Genomic DNA, 21,863 nt, shown 5'->3' with positions numbered 1-21,863 from the left:
GTTCTGGCTTAATATGTGAGCTTCGGCTTAAAATAGAACAGGAACCATAAAGTATTCTCCCAAACCATATACAGTATATCAGCTGGACTCTCTGTTAATAGTTTTCTTGAAAATAAACAGTTTCACAATGGCCCTTTGCAGTCTAGGCTGCAATTCCATGGCTTTTCTCTAGGGGCATTTTTGGCGCTGGGGTTAGAGAGTGCCAGAGAGTACCAGAACCCCAATTAAATAATGGCTATAGGACATCAACTGGATTTGTCACTGTTTCCAAGTTACTTTAACCTGGACAGAACTCTTTCCTGAAGCCATCTGATTGATTCTCTTTTGGATATAACAACTCCAAATTCAGAAAAGCCTTTACACTGGGAAAATGTAACAACTTACCTAGAGCAGTACTGTTTGGAAAATATAGGAAAAATCAGTATGAAAAAATAGTTTGCCCTTGAAGCTCTGGGGAGGGTTAAGTCAACAGAACATGCCTTCCTTAGCTGTGTATTCTATAAGGATATATATATATATATCCCTCTCTCTCTCCCTCTCCCTCTAATTTTATAGTCCTTCCAGCATGATCACAATGTGTCATCATCTATTTCTTTGCTTGCCATCTATGTGTGGATATATGTATGTGTGTATTCATTTGTGTGCGTGCTGTGTGCAATGGCCGGAAAGATATACATACTCGTCCCCTGATTGGTATAAGTCTAGAGTAAATTGGTTTTGTGATTATTAGTTTTAAGTTATTTTATGCTCATTTATATTATCTTGTGTATGTAAGTGCATTCAGACATTGACTGGAATGGATTTGAATTTCAACAGATTCATGATTTTTATTCTTGGATGCAGTCCATTACCAACACCAAAGGTACTGCATGTTACTCCAGTGAAAGGAACAATAATCATCAGCTGAGAAAAGAGTGCCTTTACATAGAGGTGCTCAAGCAAATGCTGCTTGTAAGCAAAGAGATGATTTCAACATAAGCGCTTACAGTCAAGCTATTTTTTCCACTGGCTACATCATCACTGTTTATCTGTGTTTACTGATAAACACTGTTTACTTGCAGGACTTTGGGCTGGATTCAGGCTCTTAGGAACAAGATAGCCATTGCTTAAGTTCTACTAGAAAATTTTTTTTTTATTAATTTAGTAAAAATCAACCCTGTGTCCATGTGTACTAGTTCTCTAAAGCATGACTGTTCGTTTATTATATCCTTCTGTTAGGAAGAGATGGATTCCCTGGTCCACCTGGACCTAAAGGAAATCCTGGGTTTCCTGGGCCCACTGGCTTGACCGGTATACGAGGACCAACAGCAACATTTGGATTCCCTGGACTGCCAGGCCAGCAAGGGTCCCTGGGAAGAAAAGGCTCACAAGGATTTAGGGGTGAGAAATTCTTTCAGTATTCCCCCCAAAAGATCTTCCTCATATTTTGATTGTACAGCCTCATCGTTTTCTGTTTTCTCTTGTAGGCAACAACAATCTAGCAGCCTCTGCACCCCCTCTTCCCATCAGACACATGAACATACCAAGCCGTTCCCCATTCAGTTATTCTTCCTCTCACACACCCACACCGACATATCAAAGCAGCCTCTGTGTCTGTCTCCCACCAAATGCACTCTCAAATTCTATCCCATCTCAAAATTCAGTGACAGAAGAGGCTAACCCTCTCCCTAGCCATTCAGATTCTATCAGACCTCTTCAGTGCCTATTGCCCAACCAAATGGCCAGCTGAAGACCCCTCCTCTTGCTCTCAATAAATGTCATTGGGAGGGCATACTGATCAGATCACACCTTAGTTGTTTCCAGGGTCAGTCCACTGGAGAGCAGGAAGAGGTCCTGTGTGCTCTACAAAATCTGCAGAATGTAGAAGGCCCGTATGTGGTCTAACTGGAACTGTGTCCCTGGAGATCAGAACTCTATTCCTTTAAATTGCTATTTAAGTCTAGTACTTTCAATATTCATATGGAGTAAGCTTTGCAATTCATTTCAGCATGATGTAACTTAGAGCTGTATATTTAAAGATTTGCCCAGTTTAATTACACTACCCATGTCAAAGTCACTAGAAATTGCTTCTGCATTCCTGGGATCCCTTAGCTACATACCTGTATGATGTTACATATTGTGTACAATATACTTGAACCCAACAATGTTGGAAGTCCCAACTTACATAGTGTACTGTGCTGGTGCAGAATTTTTATATAACTTGGGTGAACTGTATAATAAACAGAAGGTTGTATCTTGGATGCAGCCAAATCCCAAGTCATAGGATTCCTGAGCCTAAACTGAGTTGGAATTGTTGTGTCTATAATCCAGCATTCTGAGCACTACAAAAAGGCAAATACTGTACGGGTAGTCCTTGACTTACAACAGCAGTTAGGACTGGAATTTCCATCGCTAAGCAATGCAGTTGTAAAGTGCGACTGCATCCTTAGCAACAGCAATCTCTGCAGTCCTGGTTGCAGTCGTTAAATGAATCCCATGCTCATTAGGCGAGGCAACTTCCTGCAGGCTCTCCACAACCAAAGTCAGTGGGGAAGCTGGCAGGAAGTTGGAAGTCCCAGGCTGGCAGGCAGGTAAATGGCTGCTGCTGGGTGGGGGAGGGAGCAAGGGATGCAGGGGAAGGGAGGGGAGGGTGTGCAAGACTGTGAGGGGTATGGAAGAGGCGTGGGTCAGGGAGGGTGCGCAGGGGTGTGAGGGGGTGCGCAAGAGGTGCAGCATGGGTTGGGGAGGGTGTGTAAGGGTGCACAAGGGTGCAAGGGGGTGCGTGAGAGGCACAGTGCAGGTCAGGGAGGATGTGCATGGGTGTGAGGGGGTATGTGAGGGGTGTGGCTTGGGGTGGGGTGGGTGCATGAGGGTGTGAAGGAATGCACGAGAAGCATGGGTCAGGGAGAGGGCACAAGGGGATGTGCGAGAAGGGGCAGCATGGGTCAGGGAGGATATGTGGGGGTGCGCAAGTGGCCGGTGTGGCATGAGTGCAGAGGGGCTGTGGAAGGGTGCACGGGTGGCAGAGACTTACCCCAGTGACTTGTGACCTTCCCTGTCGACTTCTCCACTGATGGTAGGGAAGGTTGCAAATGGTGATCACATGATCATGGGGCACTACAACCGGTCATAACTGCAAATGGGTTGCCAAGTGCCCAGTTTGTGATCATGTGACTACGGGGGTGCTGGGACAGCCAGAATTCCGAGGACCAGTCATAACCACCACTCGTTCACTGCTGTCATAACTTTGAATAGTTGCTGAACAAATGGTTGTAGGTCAAGGACTACCTGTACTATCTGCCAGAAAAGCTGTATGCCATGTGTAAGATGGCAAAATGGAGAACACGAGAATGACTGGCAAGTTTACTTTCTAATTAGAGGGAAGAGTTTGTTAGAGGCTCTTCAGGTATCCTGCTTTCAAGAGCCCTTTGCCTGTAGCAAATATATCCTGATTATGGCTGTGCAGTGCTTTGGAGGAAAAAGGAAACAAGTGTTTCAAAGGTTGTATGGGCATATAAGCAGCACTTGTTGGCATCTCCTTAAATCAAGCCTGTCTTTTTCCAGGATAATGCTGCTATTGCAGAGGGCAGCTACTTTAAAGAGTTGCCAGCAGGGGCTATGTGAATGCTCCCACACACTCTGAATCACCCTTTTCCCTTCATATTGAAGCTCCAAAGTGCTCTAATTCTGGCATCTAATTCAGTCCAAAATGAAAATCTAAATCCTGCCTTTAAAAATCAAAATTCAAGAAAACTCAGTCTAAGCCATTTATTCTTGCATCTTTTTTTATTTAGAAAAGTAGCAGGTTTCTTATCAAATACCACCTTTACATTGCAGTTTTCCCAAGGGCTGCCTTTTTAGCAAGAAAGGAGATTAATACTTATTTTAAATCACTTCCATTTATCCAAAAATATTTCCACAAAAATGCCTGCACCTAAGTAAACTGAAAATTAACAGTTTTTACCCCTAAAGAAAGAGCACCATTACTTGCAGTTCTAATTTTGTCCCCCCAAAATGCCAGAAAACAATGTTTCAGGCACTTAAAAGGCCATACCTCAAATGTCCTTGTAGTTTTTTCTCTGAAATTAAGTCAGGGATGGTTAGCAAATTTCATTCTATGTTTTTAAAAGTAAAAAGCTATAGCAATTTCTGTCTTCATATGCTAATTACTAGGAGGCATAAATTTCACTCCAAGCTCAGGTCCTAGATTGAAATAGCCTATGATTTGCTCCAAGTTAAATTGAACTATTTTCTGAAGCACTGAATCAGGCCCAAACCATGTCTTCTGGTTGGTATTGTCAGCCTTCCCAGGTAGACCAGACAGGAAACACAACCAGATGAGCTAATTCTACTTTATTGTAAGGCTACATTAACAGAACCTTGCAAGCCTGAAAGTACAATCCTCCCCCGGTCTCCTTTATAGCCCGAGAAACTAGGGAGGGTCCCTTCCCCGCCCACTGTCCAGCTGTGGGCTATGCTGTCTCTTATCTGTCCATCCCAGTATCTCTTCACCCTGTCTCCCAAGGTCTTTCCCAAATACCAATTTTGACTTCCAGAATTGGAGTGGCTGGCTGGTAGTGGCTGGCTGGCTGGCTGGCTGGCTGGGGAATTCTGGGAGTTGAAGTCCACACAACTTAAAGTTGCCGATTTTGAAAAACACTGCTCTGGAATGAGCCATCTGCTTATTAAACAGTACCAGAGCCCTAATAAAAAAAATTAGGTTTCATTTTGAATGTCAATTATTGGAAAACATTTCCTTTGCTTATTTTTCAGACAGATGAAGTTTTTTATGTATCCATAGAACTGTTATGCAATTACAGCTCTCTGGTGCCCACATTTTAATCCAATGTCTCTATGTGATTTTTTTATAGGATCACCTGGTGCCAGAGGGGAACCAGGGGAGCCAGGGAAATCTGGCCCTGTATGTATGAAAGGTCTGCCAGGAGACAAAGGTGAACTGGGCTTTTCTGGAGCTAAAGGAAGGACCGGGGAAGCTGGTCTCCCTGGCGTTGATGGAATGCCTGGTTTCCCAGGCCTGAAAGGTAAAAATAATAACTGTATAAAATCCTGAACTCAGAGTTACAACCCACTCCTTTCTCACTCGCCACCACCTTTTGCAAGGCTCTGATGATTTATTTTCACTTATTGTAAAGCCCTTTTGTTAAGCTAAAAGGGGTGGGTAATAAGTATTACTATACCAGCAAAAGATATAATAAAAGTAGCAATAAAAGTCATTGCATTACAAAATGCTGTATAAAATCAATCAATCAATCAATTTTATTTTGGTCATAGACCAGCATACAACTAGTAACATAACAATTATGCTAAAATAGAAATAAAAATAAAAAGTCATATTGATAGCATAGAATAAGATAAAGATGAAATTATTAAGGTAAGATTACAGAGTACAGGTATTTAAAAGCAAAAGAATCCTATAAAATTATAATTAATTTTACAATGAATAACCTAAAGACTATAAATAACTAGGACAAATAACTATAAAAGGAAATAAGTAATACTAGAATTTGTAAAACACTACGAGAATGAAAAGCTATGCTAGCTTATCAAATCAAATCAATTTTTATTTGGTCATAGACCAGCAAATAAAACAGAAGATTCACATCTGATTAGAATAAAAGGAAAAACACTTAAAATTCTTTAAAAAGTCTAAGAAAAATTAGAAGAGATAATGTGATGTGCTGTACAAATTATAGAGCAATATTTAGCTGTGGTCAATGAAGTAAAATCAGACTGGTCTGAAAGAAACAGCTTGAGATAAAAAGAACCTGAACAACCTGGATGTTTAGTAAAAAACTGAGATGATAAGTCCTGGCATGCATCTGCGTAGAGAGGACAATATAAAATGACATGTTCCATCATTTCAATTACTTTTTTACTTCGTTGACCACAGCTAAATATTGCTCTATAATTTGTACAGCGTGCGGCAATATCTCTTCTAATTTTTCTTAGCTTTTTTTAGAATTGTAATTATACAATTCTCAAAAAATTCTTAATGTTTACGAAAGCTCCTTAATGTTTACTCTCCACCAGCCTCTTTTCTTACTTACTGTTTTAAATAGTTTTAAATTTTAGCTTATTTTATCTTACTGGCAAGCCTTGGTAAGCTTGAGGTGAGATAATTTAATCTTTTATTATACCCTGCCGGCTGGCTCAGGACCAGAAGGGGGAGAGGGAATATGATTCCTGGCAAGCGTTCCAGGAGCTTTGAGGAGCCGATATTATCACCAGACTTTTGTCTTGCAGAGTGCTGGAAAGCATTTGGCCCAGAGAGATCAGAAAAATCACACACCAGGCATTTCTATAAAAATAAATGTATTTACAGAAAGCACAAAAACATATTTATAGGCCTGTGCATTCACACACGCTCTCAGAGAAGAGCTGGGAAGAGAGGCAATAATGTCTGAGTGTGCAATTTCCAAAGGTCTAGTTGTAACTCTGTCACTGTGCTTACTCACAGGAGCTTTTAGTGTTTTGCATTCTTTGCAAACTACACAGTCTCAGTATTTGTCACAGGGTTTTATCTTTAGGTCAGCACACAGCTGTGGCATTTGTGCTATATACCTGAAATTAGCATGACCAAATCTCCTATGCATCAGGTGTACACATTGGTCATGATATGGAGTGTTGCCAATTGGCTTCCTTGCATTTTGCACAATGTACAAGGAGTCTCTTAGCATACCAGTAGCACACAATTTCCCATTGTTACATATCTCACAACCATTTTTCTTAAATGTTACGATATACCCTGTTGCAGCCAATTGTGCCACAGATAAAAGGTTTGATTGTAAATTTGGCACATACAACATACCTTTCACAGTTTCTCCCAAGCAGGATAAATACAAGTCACCTTGTCCCATAATTTTGGTCACAGACCCATCAGCCAAAGATACACTTTGTCTTTCAGTTTTAGACAGTGACACAAAAGAGCTTTTACAATTACATAAATGACAATTGGCCGCAGAATCTAACACCCATACATCAGAATTACCTTTCTCAGTAACCTGTGCAATTTGGGTTGTCTGAAGAGCCTTCTTCTGTGTTGCCCTTGTGTTCTTCTTTTCTGTCTTTCTACTCTTGGGTCTCATGGTACAGTCTTTCTGCAAATGTCCAGCTGAACCACAGGTGAAACATCGCTGGCTAGCTAGCACTGTAGCCTCAGCTTCTTTTCCCTTCTTTTCCCTTGATTTCTGGTGCTGCAGCTTTCCAGAAGAGATGGGGGGGGGATCTTTCCTCTCTCTTCTCCCATTCAGCGAGTAAGTGCTGTGTAACATACAATGGGGTGAGGTCTGCTTCAGGCATAGCCTCCAGGGTACAAATCAGCGTGTCCCACGTTTCATTTAGTGAGGACAGGAGGATATAGGATTTTGTGAGAGGTGTAAATTCCATTCCTCTCTCCTGCAACTCAACAAACAGCTGCTGAATATAATGCAGGTGCTCAGGAAGGCTATCTCCTTCTGCAAGGTAGGCTCTGTACAGCTTTTTCGTCAGAGTAACTTTACTCCCTGCTGTTGCCTTTACATATAAGTCTCTCAAAGCGTCCCAAAGTGGCTTTGCAGACTGCATGCCTCGCATGTGGACTAGCTGATTGTCCTCAACTCCCAGGATAATGGTGGCTCTAGCCCGCTCATCCTGTCTCAGCCATTCAGCACTGGGATTTTGGGGGGTTTGCTCACCAATTGGCAGCCAAAGATCCTCTCTGCGAAGATACATCTCCATCTTCAGAGCCCAATTCAAATAGTTGGTCTCTGATAGGCGCTCCAGAGGCATCGCTGAGGGCTGGGAGGTAGCCATGGCTTCTTCCTTCTTTTGCAAGTCACCTCAGCTGGCTTCTATGTCCTGTAGACCGGCAGTTGCTGGAAAATCTCCAGGTGGCTCCAAAGAAAATCTTCACAGGTCTTTGCTACCTGCCTTTAAATTGTGCATGAGGTGTGGAGCTGATCTCTCTATTCTCTCTGGGGTTTCCCTGGGCTGCTTACTGGGTTTACTAGGCCCATAACCTCTTGCAGAGTGCTGGAAAGCATTTGGCCCAGAGAGATCAGAAAAATCACACACCAGGAATTTCTATAAAAATGAATTTATTTACAGAAAGCATAAAAACATATTTACAGGCTTGTGCATTCACACACACTCTCAGAGAAGAGCCGGGAAGAGAGGCAGGTAGAAAGGAAACTGAACACTAACAAGGCCAGGCAAGCTGCCCTCCAGGCAATTTCCTTATTTGGTCATTCTTTTCACCCCCAAATTGAGGATACTTAAGTTTGACCTTCTCACCCTGCCAGAGTGATTTGTTACCATAGTAACCTTAATTTTTATAGCAGAAAACAACATACCAATATTTTGTACCTCTAATGATAAAAATGAAGCTCGTCAGTGGGATTCTGCTATCAGTGCAACAAACCATCATGAGTCTGCGGAGCCGGAGGAGGGAAATGTATCTAGGTTTGTGTTGGAGAAGCAAACAGACGCTGAAGCCAGTCCTGGGGAGGGGCAATTAAAGAAGCAGTATACATCTTTTCCTAATAATTAGGAAATCTTTCTGAACGATTTGGCTCACTCCCTTAGCTCAGTTAATGGTCACCACCACCACCCCGTCTTGGCGGTCTTCCCACCCCACTGTTACTTTATGCCGACAATACTACAGTCCTTTCTTGTTCGAGAGTGGGCTTACAAAGATACTTGGAGGCATTTTATAACTATTGTCAATGTAACTCACCATTAACTTCTCTAGATCAAAGGTAATAATATTTGCCAAAAGATGGCGTTCGCTGAGATGGTTCATGGGTAGTACAGAAATTGAACAAGTTAAAACTTTTAAATAGCTTGGCATTACATTTAGTTGTAATCTTTCTTGGGTAACTCATCGTAACAAGGTAATTCATTTGGCCAATTGTTCGGCTGCTCAGATTAAACAATTTTATTTTATAAGAGGTAACCAAGTTGCACCTGCAGTGATTAGATTATTTAAAGCCAAATCTCTCTCTCAAATACTATATAGTATTCCTATTTGGCTAAGAGTCTTTAACTCCAAAGTATTCAGGCATCCTTTTTGAGGCAGCTTTTAGGGGCTCCTAATTGTATCTCCTATCCCACAATTTACCTAGAAACCGGTCAAAGTTGAATTGAAACTAAAGCTTGGATAATAACAATTAAATACTGGCTTAGAATTTTATTTAGAGCTGCTCCTTGAAGTCTGTTATTGTATCTTAAAAAAGGTAACTATACTTCACTTTGGACTCAACATATTATGTCCAAGCTCAGGCAAATCAGGATTGCAATTGAGGATTTATATCTCTTGGACGAAACCTACATATTTAGTATTATGAAACTGAGATTTTTGGACTTAGAATATCATAAATTCAGACCAGCTCAACCTCGTGTTCGTTCGCCTGCTACACGTGGTAGAGAAAATCATCTGGACAAGATGGCGCATTATTTGCCTGATCTCCTGGTAGCATCTCAGTGTAGGGCCTTCTTCCTGGCCAGAGTAAATGCTTTTCCTTCCGAGGTATTCTTCGGAAGGTACAAACATATTCCCAACCATGAGAGACTCTGCCTCTATGGCAGTCCGGATACAATCCATCACATCGTTTGTGACTGCCACTTATTTGTGTCCCTTTGGCATGAATTACTCTCAAAACCTTTACAGGGTAAATACCTGTTAAACACTGTAAATACTGTATCATCTTGCCAATATCTATTGAGTGATACTGTATCTGAAACCACCCAAATTGTTGCCAAATTCCTAGTGGAAGTACTTAAAAGGAAATGTAATCAAATTTCTCAATGAGTATGGCTCCTTCTTTGTTACTCTCATGATATGTTAATACCTTTTGTATGTTATTGCTTTTATAATGCCAATAAAGGTTTGATTGATTGATTGATTGAAATAGTTGTATGCTGGTCTATGACCAAAATAAAATTGATTGATCGACTGTATAAAATCAACATGTATTTCATGTTGCTTACATATTTCAGCTGCTTTGATATTCTTGGATTTAAATTCTGCAGATGCTTCTTGTTAATCTATAAAATTTGTACTTTAGATTTTCATCAAAGGCTATAGCCCAAAACATTCATCTTTATTTTTTGATCCTTGCACACTCATATATCAATATTGTTTACACCCTCTGTCCTTCTTCTGCTACTTCTTATTTTTATATTTGTGTATTTTTCAAAATGTAAAAATGTAGCTTAAAGAAGTGAGCGGAGGTAAGCATGAATCTTTGTTTGGATGGACATAAGATTTTGTTTTACTATTTTCATTCAAAGGTGCTAAAGGATCTCCTGGCATCGGAGGCTTCAAAGGTGCTATGGGAGTCAAAGGGTGGCCAGGATGGAAGGGAATTCACGGAGAGAAAGGCTTCCTTGGAAAGCAAGGTGCTAAAGGTCTGCCTGGCGAATCCGGATTAAAAGGTATTCTCTTCAGTGTGATGAGGCATTTGTGTTATTCAGCATGCATGGATAGGTTCAGGTGCAATTGCAAATACGCCTTAAGAAAGCTTTTATTATCTGAAAATTCCTTTTTTTCCAAAAACATAGCAGTGTAATCCTAAGTATATTAATGTAGAATCAAATTCTACAAATTCAGTTGGGTTTACTCCAAGTAAATGTCTTTAGGAGTGCCAGCTTTAATCTTACTGCATACTAATTTCCACAGTATCTTTTTGCTTCCAGCTGCCTTCTATATAAGGCAAGTCAAGAACAGCTGCCCAGTTCAATATATGTATTTTGCCCTTCTTTAGCAGAGAGGAACCAGAACGGGTTTTTTTTGATACTTTGATTTCTAAAAGAAAAAAACTCTTCCATGACTCCAGTTAAAAAAGAACACTATCAGTCAGCCATTTTATTTTGGTCGTTGACCACCAAAACAAAGCAAAATTGGATTAGAGTAAAACAAGCTATAAAATCATATAACAATACAAGTAAAATTGTAAGTTAAAGTTTAAGAATTTGGGGCATAAAAATTAATATAGTAAAGTATGGTACAATTTATATAAGCAACTAAATCATTGTTTAGAATAACAGAATAGTAAAATTACCAATCTGAAATATATAGAACCATTATAATACTGAAAGCTATGGAAAAGTTGTAATTAATATTATTATTATATCTAAAAAATATAGTGGTGTGATGTATAAAGAAGGATAATACATAAGGAATTATTATGGTTTCAAAACTAAAAGTTGTGTCCAATTATAGTGACTATTTATCTACATTGTTAAAATAACTCAGGCAGGTAATAAAATTAAGACAGAAATGAGATTCAGTTGATTTTAAGGATATAAAACATTGATAAAAGGTTGAAACTAAATGGTTGGCTGCATTTGAAATATTTCCAAACAGAAAATACCTAGGAGACATTTGAAGAGAAATTAGGGTGTATTGTACAAACTATGGAACTGTATTTGGCTGTGATCACTGAAGTAGAATCGGATTAGTCTGGTAGCAGCAACTTGAGGTAAAAAGAATCAGAGCAACCAGAATATGGTGATGAGCGGAAATAGTAATTCCTGGAAAGTGTCAGCATAAAGGGAGCAATACGATATAACGTGTTCCAGTTTCAATTGCTCCTCCACTGCATGGGCAGTATGGAGCTAGACAAGACACAAATTCAATTTAATATAAGGCAACTTGTACGCTTCCTATAGCATCCTTGATTAGGATTCTTATCTTGAAAGGTGACCGTGGAGTTCGTGGTCTACCGGGAGCACCTCCTAAAATCATGCCAAGCATAATGCTGGAAGTGAAAGGTGAAAAGGGAGATAGAGGAGCATTCGGTATTAAAGGGAGTTCCGGCTTAGAAGGTAAAGAGCCACAACGCATCCATAAGTAGGTAGATTAAAAGTATTGTTGTGCCCTTCAGTATGCACCAAGTTCTGATTTTTCCACAGTGAGGGAATGCAGCTTCCTGCCCATCTGGCGTGTCCAACCTCCTTGTATGAAAGAAAGCATTCCCCACCCCTGCTCCACCAGTCTGGCCTAACTGAAGCAACTGCGGTTCCTCTTATTTTTCTTCTGTTTTCCCCTCCCCTAAATTACGGATGACTTCAAATACATAAATAACAAAAGGAGGAGCTCAAGAGATTCCTAGTGAATTATGGATGATTCAGCTGTAATGGTCCCAAACTAATGGAGGAGCACAGTCCCACATTGTCAGGGTCCTGGCCTGGCTGAAGGCCACAAAAAAGCCAGTTAGGGACTGATGACTTGCAGAGAGTGGAAGACACATGGTGCTGCTGATGCTAACACTCCTTGGGCCTTTCTGAAACCTGGGACTTCTGCATGTCTGGGAAACTATGGAAGCTATGGAAGAACCGTCCTGTGAGTCTGAGCTCTACGCAGTCAAGCTGAGAAGGCAGAGGAAATGGCTTCTCTGGAATTTGAGTGGTTTGGGGCTCATTATACTTTGAATCCTCTTCACAGCCTTGCTAGATTCCTGACACAAGGATGTGACAACCACAGTCTAGCTTGGAGGGATTTCTTGAGAGGGCTAGGGAGGTAGGCAAGAGTAGCATTGCTCTTCAGGGAAAATGTCCGCCTGTGGTGATGTGATCACCTTCTCATTACCTGATATTCTGGGCTGGTTCCAAAAGATAAAGCCAGATGACACTGCGCCCTAGTAAATCAGGATAGCATTCACAGCCAGACACCAACTGATCCCATCCAAGGAAAAAGGAGTGCATACTAATTAATATTACTTACTTACTTTTTCTTAATCCAAAGGTTCTAGGTAGTAGACAATTAATAGTAGCATAAAAGAGACATCCAATTATTATAGTAACCATAAGGTAAAGGTTTCCCTTGACATTAAGTCCAGAACAAACAGCTATTTGCAATGTTCACCATAAAGTCAATACTAGGCATCAAATGCCTGTTTAAAAAGAAAGGTTTGCAGTGCCTCCCTGAATGCCAGAAGTGAAGAGGCCAGATGCACCCCTGGTGGCAGCATATTCCACATAGGGTCAACCACTGAGGAGGCCTGCCTTCTGGTCCTCTTATCTCTCACCCAAGGAAGATCTTAAGCAAGCCCCTGTGGGTTGCCCTCACAGGATAGGCAGAATAATGTTGGATAACGCAGTCCATGTCCCTATTGAATGTGCCAGCCTAGGAGCAAGAACTTTCTGAAAGAGCTGCTACTAGTGCCAAGCATCCCAATCTTCTTCTGTGCAAGAAGAAAGGAAATTAATATTTTCAATTGTGTTATTTTTGTAGGAAGTAAAGGATTGCTAGGATTACCTGGTCAGACAGGAAGACCAGGTTTACCTGGATTTCCTAGTTTCGAACAAGGTCATAAAGGAGATGTTGGAATTAAAGGAATAAAAGGTGTTTCAGGATATGCTGGTATCCCAGGTCCTCGGGGTATTCCTGGCTTCCCTGGAATCACTGGATGGAGGGTGAGCAAAACTGGGTGTGCTGCTGGTTGTCTGCATGCATGAATCAAACTACCATTGTGTCTTATCTCTCACTTTACTGGAGTTCATAAAGCAGAGCACCAAAATCCCAAATGCCAAATTCTGAGAATCCATCCAAAATACATTAAATTATGATAAAAGGTTTTATTCTTGTTGTCTTTTTCAAAGTTCGTTTTAAAGCATAGGGCCTGGCTACTTGAGGGACCACTAGTCTCCCATAGTATCTGCTTGACTGATTTGATCTGGCAGGGTTGGCGCGTACCAGGTCCCTTCAGTTAAGCAATGCCATCTAGTGGGACTGGACAACTTTGAAGACCTGGCTCTTCCCACAAGCCTTTGGTGAGGGAGAGGGAAGCCCTTTTGCTTTGTTCCTGTCTGGTTTGTTGTTCATGCCATATTTTTTAATATTTTATTTTATTTTATTTATTGTAGTCTCTTGTTTTAGCTGTTGTGAACTGCCCAGAGTGATTGAGAATCGGGCAGCATACAAATTTGTTAAATAAATAAAAACATAAACTCACTACATGTTCTGCAGTTCAGAACTCATGACAGAATCTGGACAAAATCAGCTTGCTGGTTAATACTAATTTTATTAAGTATAATATTAACCAGCAAGCTGATTAATATTATTATTAATTATTGATTATGTCCATTTTCAATGTGATAGGGAGAAAAAGGTGTTCCAGGAATTCCAGGTGTGATTGGTGAAAGTGGTCAGCTAGGGGGAATTGGTGAGTCCATTTATTTTTATGAATCTAAGTTTGTTTGTTTTTTAAATACATATATGCAGTCATATAGAGAAATTAAACTTGGTTTCTTGTATTTTTTTATTCATCATATACTTTCATATTTTACTTATTGCCTTTTTGTATTGCAGAAAAACTACTGCAGAGTTCTCTGCAAAGGGCATTCTGTATCCCAGCCTTTCTCAACTTTTTGACCCTGGAGTAATCCTTGAAATATTTTTCAAGGCCCAAGAAAACCCTTGCACATTCAGGCTCAAATATAGGCCAGAAGTTACAAAATTATTATTTTTGTTTCATGTGTAGGCCTGTATATATGCATTAACAGAGTTCTTAAACTAAAAATAAAGAATGAAACATACCTCTTTAATATGAAGTTGCCCAAATTTGAAATAATTATTTAAATATATCATGATCTCCTAGGAAACCCCTAGTGACCTCTTGCAGGACCCTAGGGTTTCATGGAACCTGGCTGAGAAACCCTGCTGTATCCTATCAGAAGAGCTAAGGACAGCTCATACTTCAGACCTTTTCTACTTGTTAGGTATTCCCAGTCTCCCCACATATGTTTTATAAGGGTTGGGCTGGCCAGAAGATGTGTTGAGTTGAGAGGGTATCTGCTGACAACTTTTTTGTCATACTTTGGTATCCCTGCCTTGCTTATGCATCCTGATTCATCCAGGTAAGAGGGAAGATCTATACTGTAAAGAAGATGGAGTGTTGATAGATGCCGTGGAGATTTTGGTGGCTTCAACAAGGAGCATAACAACAGGAGCTTCAACAGGAGCATAACAACTACTAAATCAGTTCTTGTTCCAGTGGGCATTCTCTGTTCTTGCCCACCTTGCTAATCCATGTATGAATTCACCTTTAGCCTATCAAAAGGGAGCAACAAAGCAGGGGCTTTTCATGCAACTTTCAAGGAACCTGCTGATGAAATTATGGATTTCTCCACCATGCATTCCAGTTGTTGCTCCCTCTGGCTTTTCTTCCAGACTAAGGAGCAGAAGTGATGAAAAATGGGACAACTAAAGACCCTCTAGCTTTGCCTTGTCTTGAAAGCCAGATCTACCAGAAGACTACAGTAAAGAGTCTGTAGCACTTTTTAAGCTACTCCTCCTTTTCTTGTCCTTTTTTCTTATTCTTCCAGCCAGGGCAAAAGGCTATAGTCCTGCATTTGCTTTCTCCAAAAATTAGAAGGAAGAAGTCTCTAGTAGGACTGATCGGTTAGATAGATTAACATCCTATAAGTCTGTGATCTCTTCTCCCACAGGTTTTCTAAAACTAGCCCAATAGTTCAGAATAACATTTGTAATCCCTTCAAATATCTTTGTTTGTTTGTTTGTTTGTTTATGTATTGAATATCTAGGTCACCCAACCCCAAAACAATTCTGGGCAGCTTCACAGGTTAAAAGAAATAAAAGGGAGAAAGTCCTAACTAATATCAACATTCTCCCCATAAATGTCAGATAATACTTCATTCTTACAACTGTTGCAGAAAGTGTGAACTCTAGTATATGTTAACTCCAGAATTCTTATGTGACAGTCTAACTGAAAGTCTCAGTATGACCACTTTTTAAAATACAGTTATTTTATACAGAACGGTCTGAACGGTTGCTGAACAAAGCTGAGGACTACCTATATGTTCAAAAGATAGATGTTGGTATAATTAAACAAACTCATTTCTTGCTTAATAGGTGACAGGGGAGATACTATAAACTTGCCAGGAAGTAAAGGTTCTAAAGGATACCCTGGAACAGCTGGACCAGAAGGTATTTGTGTATATGTAATGTGCATGTGTGTGTGTGTTTATAATACAGAATAATTCATTATCAGATGAAATTGCTAACTAGAGAACAAATTCATTAGCAGATCTATGCAGCTATAAAATGACCACAGTATCGTTGATGTATTTCAATATCATTACAGAGGGTAACTGGACATTCTATCTAATTAAGATAGAGCAATTCATAAATTGTCAAGTGCTTTGTAGCTTTGTCACCTTTATCTTGATCAGGATCTTTATCAGGATACCAGTAACTTGATTGTGATTCCCATTTCCAGATGGAAAACTAAGATTGCAAGGTTCAGAATACTCAGAATGCAGCTCTCTCTCAAGATATAGATACATGCACACGCATACTTACAATTAAGCTCCATTGAATTCCAGGTGTGACTCAACATTCTTATTAGGTTTTGTTGTTATTGTTGTTGTTCTTTCCAACTAAACAGAATGTTGGAAAGAAATTATGTGAAGGGAATCGGGATACTCTTTGTCCAGAAACTGAGCAGACCAGGACCAAATTTGGTGTGGGGAGGAGAGGCTAGCAAAGGAAAGATTGGGTTTGAAAATGGGCTGGGTCTGGCTTAGAGCTGTGGAGAAAAACATTGCAGAAGAAAGCCCCCATGGGAGAGGCAGCTGGGCAGTGTCTTGGAACATTGCTGACTGCCCCATTGTAAGCTCCCTTCCAGAGTGGAGCATGCGTGGTCTGCTGCGCTGCTCTTTCCAGTGCATACAGGACCTACAGTCAAAGATACAACACAGGAAAGGAAGAGAAATATGTACAAAGATGCAACATTTTATTTTGTTATACAGAAGAAATTATAGACACCTCCTGTCAACACTGCTAGTTGGAAAAAATTCCAGAAGCCATGTTGGTTCAGTTTTGAACTAACGTAATGATGGCATCTATAGATTGGGTTCACTGCTTGCATCAAGAGCTTATATGCCTGTGTTTTGACCTGGTTTTGGGTTGCCATATTGAGTGAATGGATTTAATTCAACAATAGAATTAAATAAATGAACAGTCCATTCTGTCAAAAAGATACATCATCAATAGGAAAACCAGATTAAATGAAATCTGCAGTAATAAGTTTAAATGTGGCAGATGTGTGGCCTTCTAGTTGTTCTGATCTGTAAAGCCTGTAATTTCTAGCGGGGCTATGGAACTAGTTGTAGGAGCTCTAGTTCGCAATATCTGGAGGGCTCTCCGGTGTCTCTCCCTGAACTAGTTTATCATATCAGCCTGTGGCTTAAGCATGTGCTTCTCAATAAAAGTCTCAGCAGGTGACAGTACTAAGAGGATCAGGCCTGGAGAGTACTTGGATGGGAGAGTAAATGTCCTAACAGTCAGGAATCACGCTGAGACGAGGAGTAGGTCTCTAGTGTTTATTACTGCTACATAAGACAGAATCCTAACAAACTGAAGAAGCGTGGGAAAACCCAGACAGATAAACCCTGAATGTTAAGGCGGGTCTGATCTGTGTCTCTTTGAATGGCTGCTTAATTCCTCAGTACTACACATGTGTTTTCCCCCCTGGATAGAGGCCCCCTCCTGCTCGCCATCAGTACTCATGACAGTAAATATATCCATTAATTTCCCAGGAGTCTAGCAGAACCTGAAGAAGACTTTAACTTCCTGCCTCTATAAAAGATAACAAGTTCCTGAATCTCCACAAACTAAAAAGCTGAAAATTTAAAATTTTCTAGACAGGAAGAATGACGACGGCAAAAAAGGAACCTTTGCCCCATAGTTGCTTTGGTCCCTTGTTTCCTTTTAGCTTGTCCTACATAGAACTCAAGTATCAAGCAGATACAAATTGTAAGAAAACATATATAGAAATTATAAATGAGGAAAGAATGAGAATTGCAATTTTTAATTTAAGTCAAAAAATGACCTGATTATTATCTATAGCATGGATATGCAGAGTTTGTTTTATAGAGCAACCACAAGAGCTTTCATTATATGAGCAAAAAATGCTATCAAGATTTAAAAGGCTAGTATGTTGGTAAGCAGGGACACGGTGGCGCTGCGGGTTAAACCACTGAGCTGTCGATCGGAAGGTCGGCGGTTCGAAACCGCACGGCGGGGTGAGCTCCCGTTGTTAATCCCAGCTCCTGCTCACCTAGCAGTTCGAAAACATGCAAATGTGAGTAGATCAATAGGTACCGCTTCTGCGGGAAGGTAACGGCGTTCCGTGTCGTCATGCTGGCCACATGACCCGGAAGTGTCCCTAGGGACAACGCCAGCTCCAAGGCTTAGAAACGGAGATGAGCACCGCCCCCTAGAGTCGGACTCGACTGGACTTTACGTCAAGGGAAACCTTTACTTTTACCTATGTTGGTAAGCATCCTGTTATAGGTTGAGCTTAGGATAGTATCAAGCAAAGCCAGTGGACTGCCAATTACTGTGAGTTCGGCAGTTCATCGGCAGTTTGGTTATGGGCTGTTTTCTAAGGGTTTAGGCCTAGGCTGCATTGCCCTCCTGCCCTGGTTAACTATGGGGTTCCTGTGTGCCCTCTATGTACCACTAAGGTTTAAGCTTTGGGGCAGCTAAAAGCCTACTGAAACTAAGAAGGCCTATAGCATCTGGTGCAGGCACTACCCTGGGGATTCCTCCCAGCTGGGCCCATTGCCTCATATCATCCTCTCCCAAAAAGGTCCAGCCAGCCTTAGCTGACAGTCATTCCCTTAAGGCCACCTTTGCCCTGTAGACATCAGGTTGTCCACATTTATTTTACATAATGTGATGACTGGAATACTCAACTTCCCATTAAATCCAACTCATAAGTAATTACTTAGAATTCTCTTTAATGGTGTGTAGCATTCAGTACAGAAGAAAAAGTTGCGAATGGAAAAACCTACATTTTTTCCCCATTAAACATCTTCAGTGACTTCAAATTCCCCCCCCCCCACTCCCCATCTCAGGTATACACCCCTCGCTCTCGTGCCAGTTAGCGTAAGGATGTGCAGCTGTCTCCAACGCTCCTTGCAAATGACTTTGGCAGTCCAAGATAGTCGAAACAAAGTGATTTCACACTCCAACAATGTTCCCCCCTCCCTTTCCTTCAGCTCGCAAGAAGAAGACACGTGTTGACTAAAACATGCATGCGAGTCCAATCAAGTGTTCTGAGAATGTTTGATCTGGGAGCATGACACATAAATACGTTCACAATATAAATGGATTTGTTCAATGATTAATTAATAGTTGTAAAATAAGGACTGTTTAATTCACTGTTGGGAGAACATACGGAACACATGAAAATAGTCCCCTTTTTCAGGGGGAGATGGGCGGTGATAGAAATTGGAATAATAAATAAATAAAAATAAACATGATTCTTGATGTACAAAATATACTGCTCTCCTGCTCTTGTTGATCCTTTCAGGAATCCATGCTATGAACATGAAATATTTAGGAATCTGCATCAGAAGTGGCAGATGGAGACTTCCTGTGGCCCAGTGTGTCAGAAATAACACTATAAGAGGAAAAAGTATTATTTTTTCTATTGTACAGGGTTGCAAGGAGGCAAAGGACAGGAAGGTGAAGTTGGGAATCAAGGACATCCTGGCGCAGATGGCATGGAAGGTCCTCAAGGCTCCCAGGGGTTAATAGGGCAAAGAGGTGATGTTTTTATATTTTAGATATTCATAAATAACAATGCTTATAACAAACAAGGAAAATGGTATGAGTAGACAATGTGATACTACATAAGACATTCAGAAGTTGCATATGTACCCATCATGCTAAGCAATGTTATGCTTAGTGCAGAAAAGACAAAAGACCCTCAAAGCATGACATAAGAAAAAGAAAAGAAAAAATAGCTACAACTGGTTTAAACTAACACAATTCAGTCTACCTATCTATAATGTTCTGTCCTTGCTTACCACCCTTGCTTTCACCACATCCACACACCACATTGCCTTTTGTTCTTTAAACTGTCTTTTCTTTCATCTCTCTCTCTCTCTCTCTCTCTCTCTCTCTCTCTCTCTCGGATCTCATCAAGTTCATCCATCCAGGATTTTTTTTTATTTTCCCCTTCTTATTGACCCATTCATCTAAAATATAATTATTTTGCAATTTGATCCTCATTCATTCTCTTTATATGACGAGACCACCTCAAAGTACTACTTTTATACTCTGGTATTCAAACTAGATTCATTGATGACTCTCTCACTTTCAGAGCCTTTCATCACTGTTGTTCCCTTCACTAATTGTCTCAAACTTTCAGTCCTGCTTTTAGATTTATAATAATTCTTTCACCATTATACGTATGGGCTTATGCTTATACATATTCAAAAGAGACCTGTTTTAAACAGATGCTCACCAAATAGTCACTAGTTTCTTTCATGGGTCTCTGAATGGATCTATCACTTTTCTGTATTCTCTTATCTCATTCCCGCCTATCTGTTCATGTCACCTGACAAAAGAACTACTTGCCTAGATCACATTGTTTTAGAATGCTGCACAGTTTTCCTGAAAAGTCATCCCAGGTTCTTTCATTTGTCACTGTTCGTTGCAGCATAAAAGGCAACTATAAAACCAACCTATGAACTTCTGCTTTCAAGCATACTCACAACAATCCAGCTAATACCAATTCATACTTTCTGGCAAACATTTTAGCCCTTGATTCATACTTAAACCAGCACCTTCACTTTCATGAATGCATTCATTTTTACCATTGTTTCTTCTTATATTCCAAGTCACAATCTTCCATAGTGTCATGACCCCGTTGCAAGGCACAAAGAGCCTCGCAACGTGGATCATGATCATTAAGAAAAAGAGGAAGGAGATAATTAAATCAGCGCTTGAATCAAGCACCCAAAGCACCCACACCCATGGAATCATATGCAGCTGAATAGAAGGACTCCAGATAAGCAGCGATAAGCTGCACCTGGTGCCCTGGAGGACACACCTGAACCAAGAGGACAAGGACAGCCACCGGGAAAACGCCCCCACAGCCATCAAGAAACCCATCAAGGGGAATGGGGACAATGAAGGGTGGAGGAGCACGGGACCCCGCAAGAGGGTATATACAGGGCACCTCAACACCGCACCCCCATTCCCGTTTTTCTCTCTGTCAGTGCCGTTTCAATAAACCAGAAATCCTTAATCCCTATTAAGTGAGTCCGTGTCTTATTCGGAGCGAGGCTGACCCTGACACATAGGCCATGGTTGTCACCAGATAAATCCATATATACCGAGTTATGCTGTCCATCATGGATTCCACTTTTTAGTAAGATAGTGTCATCTAGATTATCTAGTCCACTGAATTATCTAATGCCTGAATTACTGTTTGTATATATTTGTTTGTATGCTAAAACTGCCCAGAGGGCCCTGCCAACTTTGCCCCATTACCATAATTATCCAGCAATGATCGCACCTTGCCCTGGCCAGCAGTCCCACCAATCAGTAAATAGGGAAGTGCCAGAAACAGAAAGCAGCTAGCCCTCCACCCTTGCACTCAGTGAGAGAGGGACAAAAAGGCCAGCCAGATCCTCTCTACCTCCATTTGGCAGGGAAAAGATGAGTGGGAGAAGCAAGGGCACCTCAGGGCCTTGCCTTCTGGAAGAAGGGCAGGGGGGATTTAACAAAAGTGGGATGTGGGCATTCCCACCTATTGAAAACCATCCTGCCTTTAGCTGAATCAAAGCATTGTGAAACTATTGTTTCTTGACCAGAAACCAAGTCACTCGACTTGTGGTGTTACTCAGCTTGGCTTTCCAAGACAACTGGAAGCCCCATAGTCTCATGGAGATAGGCAAGAAGATCTATTGCATGTGAAAGAAGCTGGAGGCAACTGAGAAGCATTTAAAGACTTCTGGCCCAGTAAAGATTTGGATAGAAAATAGTGACAGCAAAGGAGTGTGCTTCTTTGAGGTATGCTCAATAGCCATGTTCCTGGGTGGGCTGGGATATTTCTTGAAGT

General features: G+C 40.8%; 1 protein-coding gene across 1 annotated transcript in view; it reads left to right on the top strand.

Moving 5' to 3' along the window:
* COL4A2 (collagen type IV alpha 2 chain) overlaps positions 1-21,863 on the top strand; it is a 172,467-nt gene that overhangs the window by 127,251 nt on the left and 23,353 nt on the right. The window contains exons 30-37 of the mRNA XM_063317783.1: positions 1,219-1,380; positions 4,851-5,021; positions 10,270-10,413; positions 11,680-11,805; positions 13,214-13,395; positions 14,081-14,144; positions 15,854-15,928; positions 19,451-19,558. Coding sequence (XP_063173853.1) covers positions 1,219-1,380; positions 4,851-5,021; positions 10,270-10,413; positions 11,680-11,805; positions 13,214-13,395; positions 14,081-14,144; positions 15,854-15,928; positions 19,451-19,558 — 1,032 coding nt within the window. The remainder of the gene's footprint in view (positions 1-1,218; positions 1,381-4,850; positions 5,022-10,269; positions 10,414-11,679; positions 11,806-13,213; positions 13,396-14,080; positions 14,145-15,853; positions 15,929-19,450; positions 19,559-21,863) is intronic.

The sequence above is a fragment of the Candoia aspera genome, chromosome 1, assembly GCF_035149785.1.
Source record: "Candoia aspera isolate rCanAsp1 chromosome 1, rCanAsp1.hap2, whole genome shotgun sequence".
Lineage (NCBI taxonomy): Eukaryota > Metazoa > Chordata > Lepidosauria > Squamata > Boidae > Candoia > Candoia aspera.
This window is presented reverse-complemented; position numbering and strand designations above follow the sequence as displayed.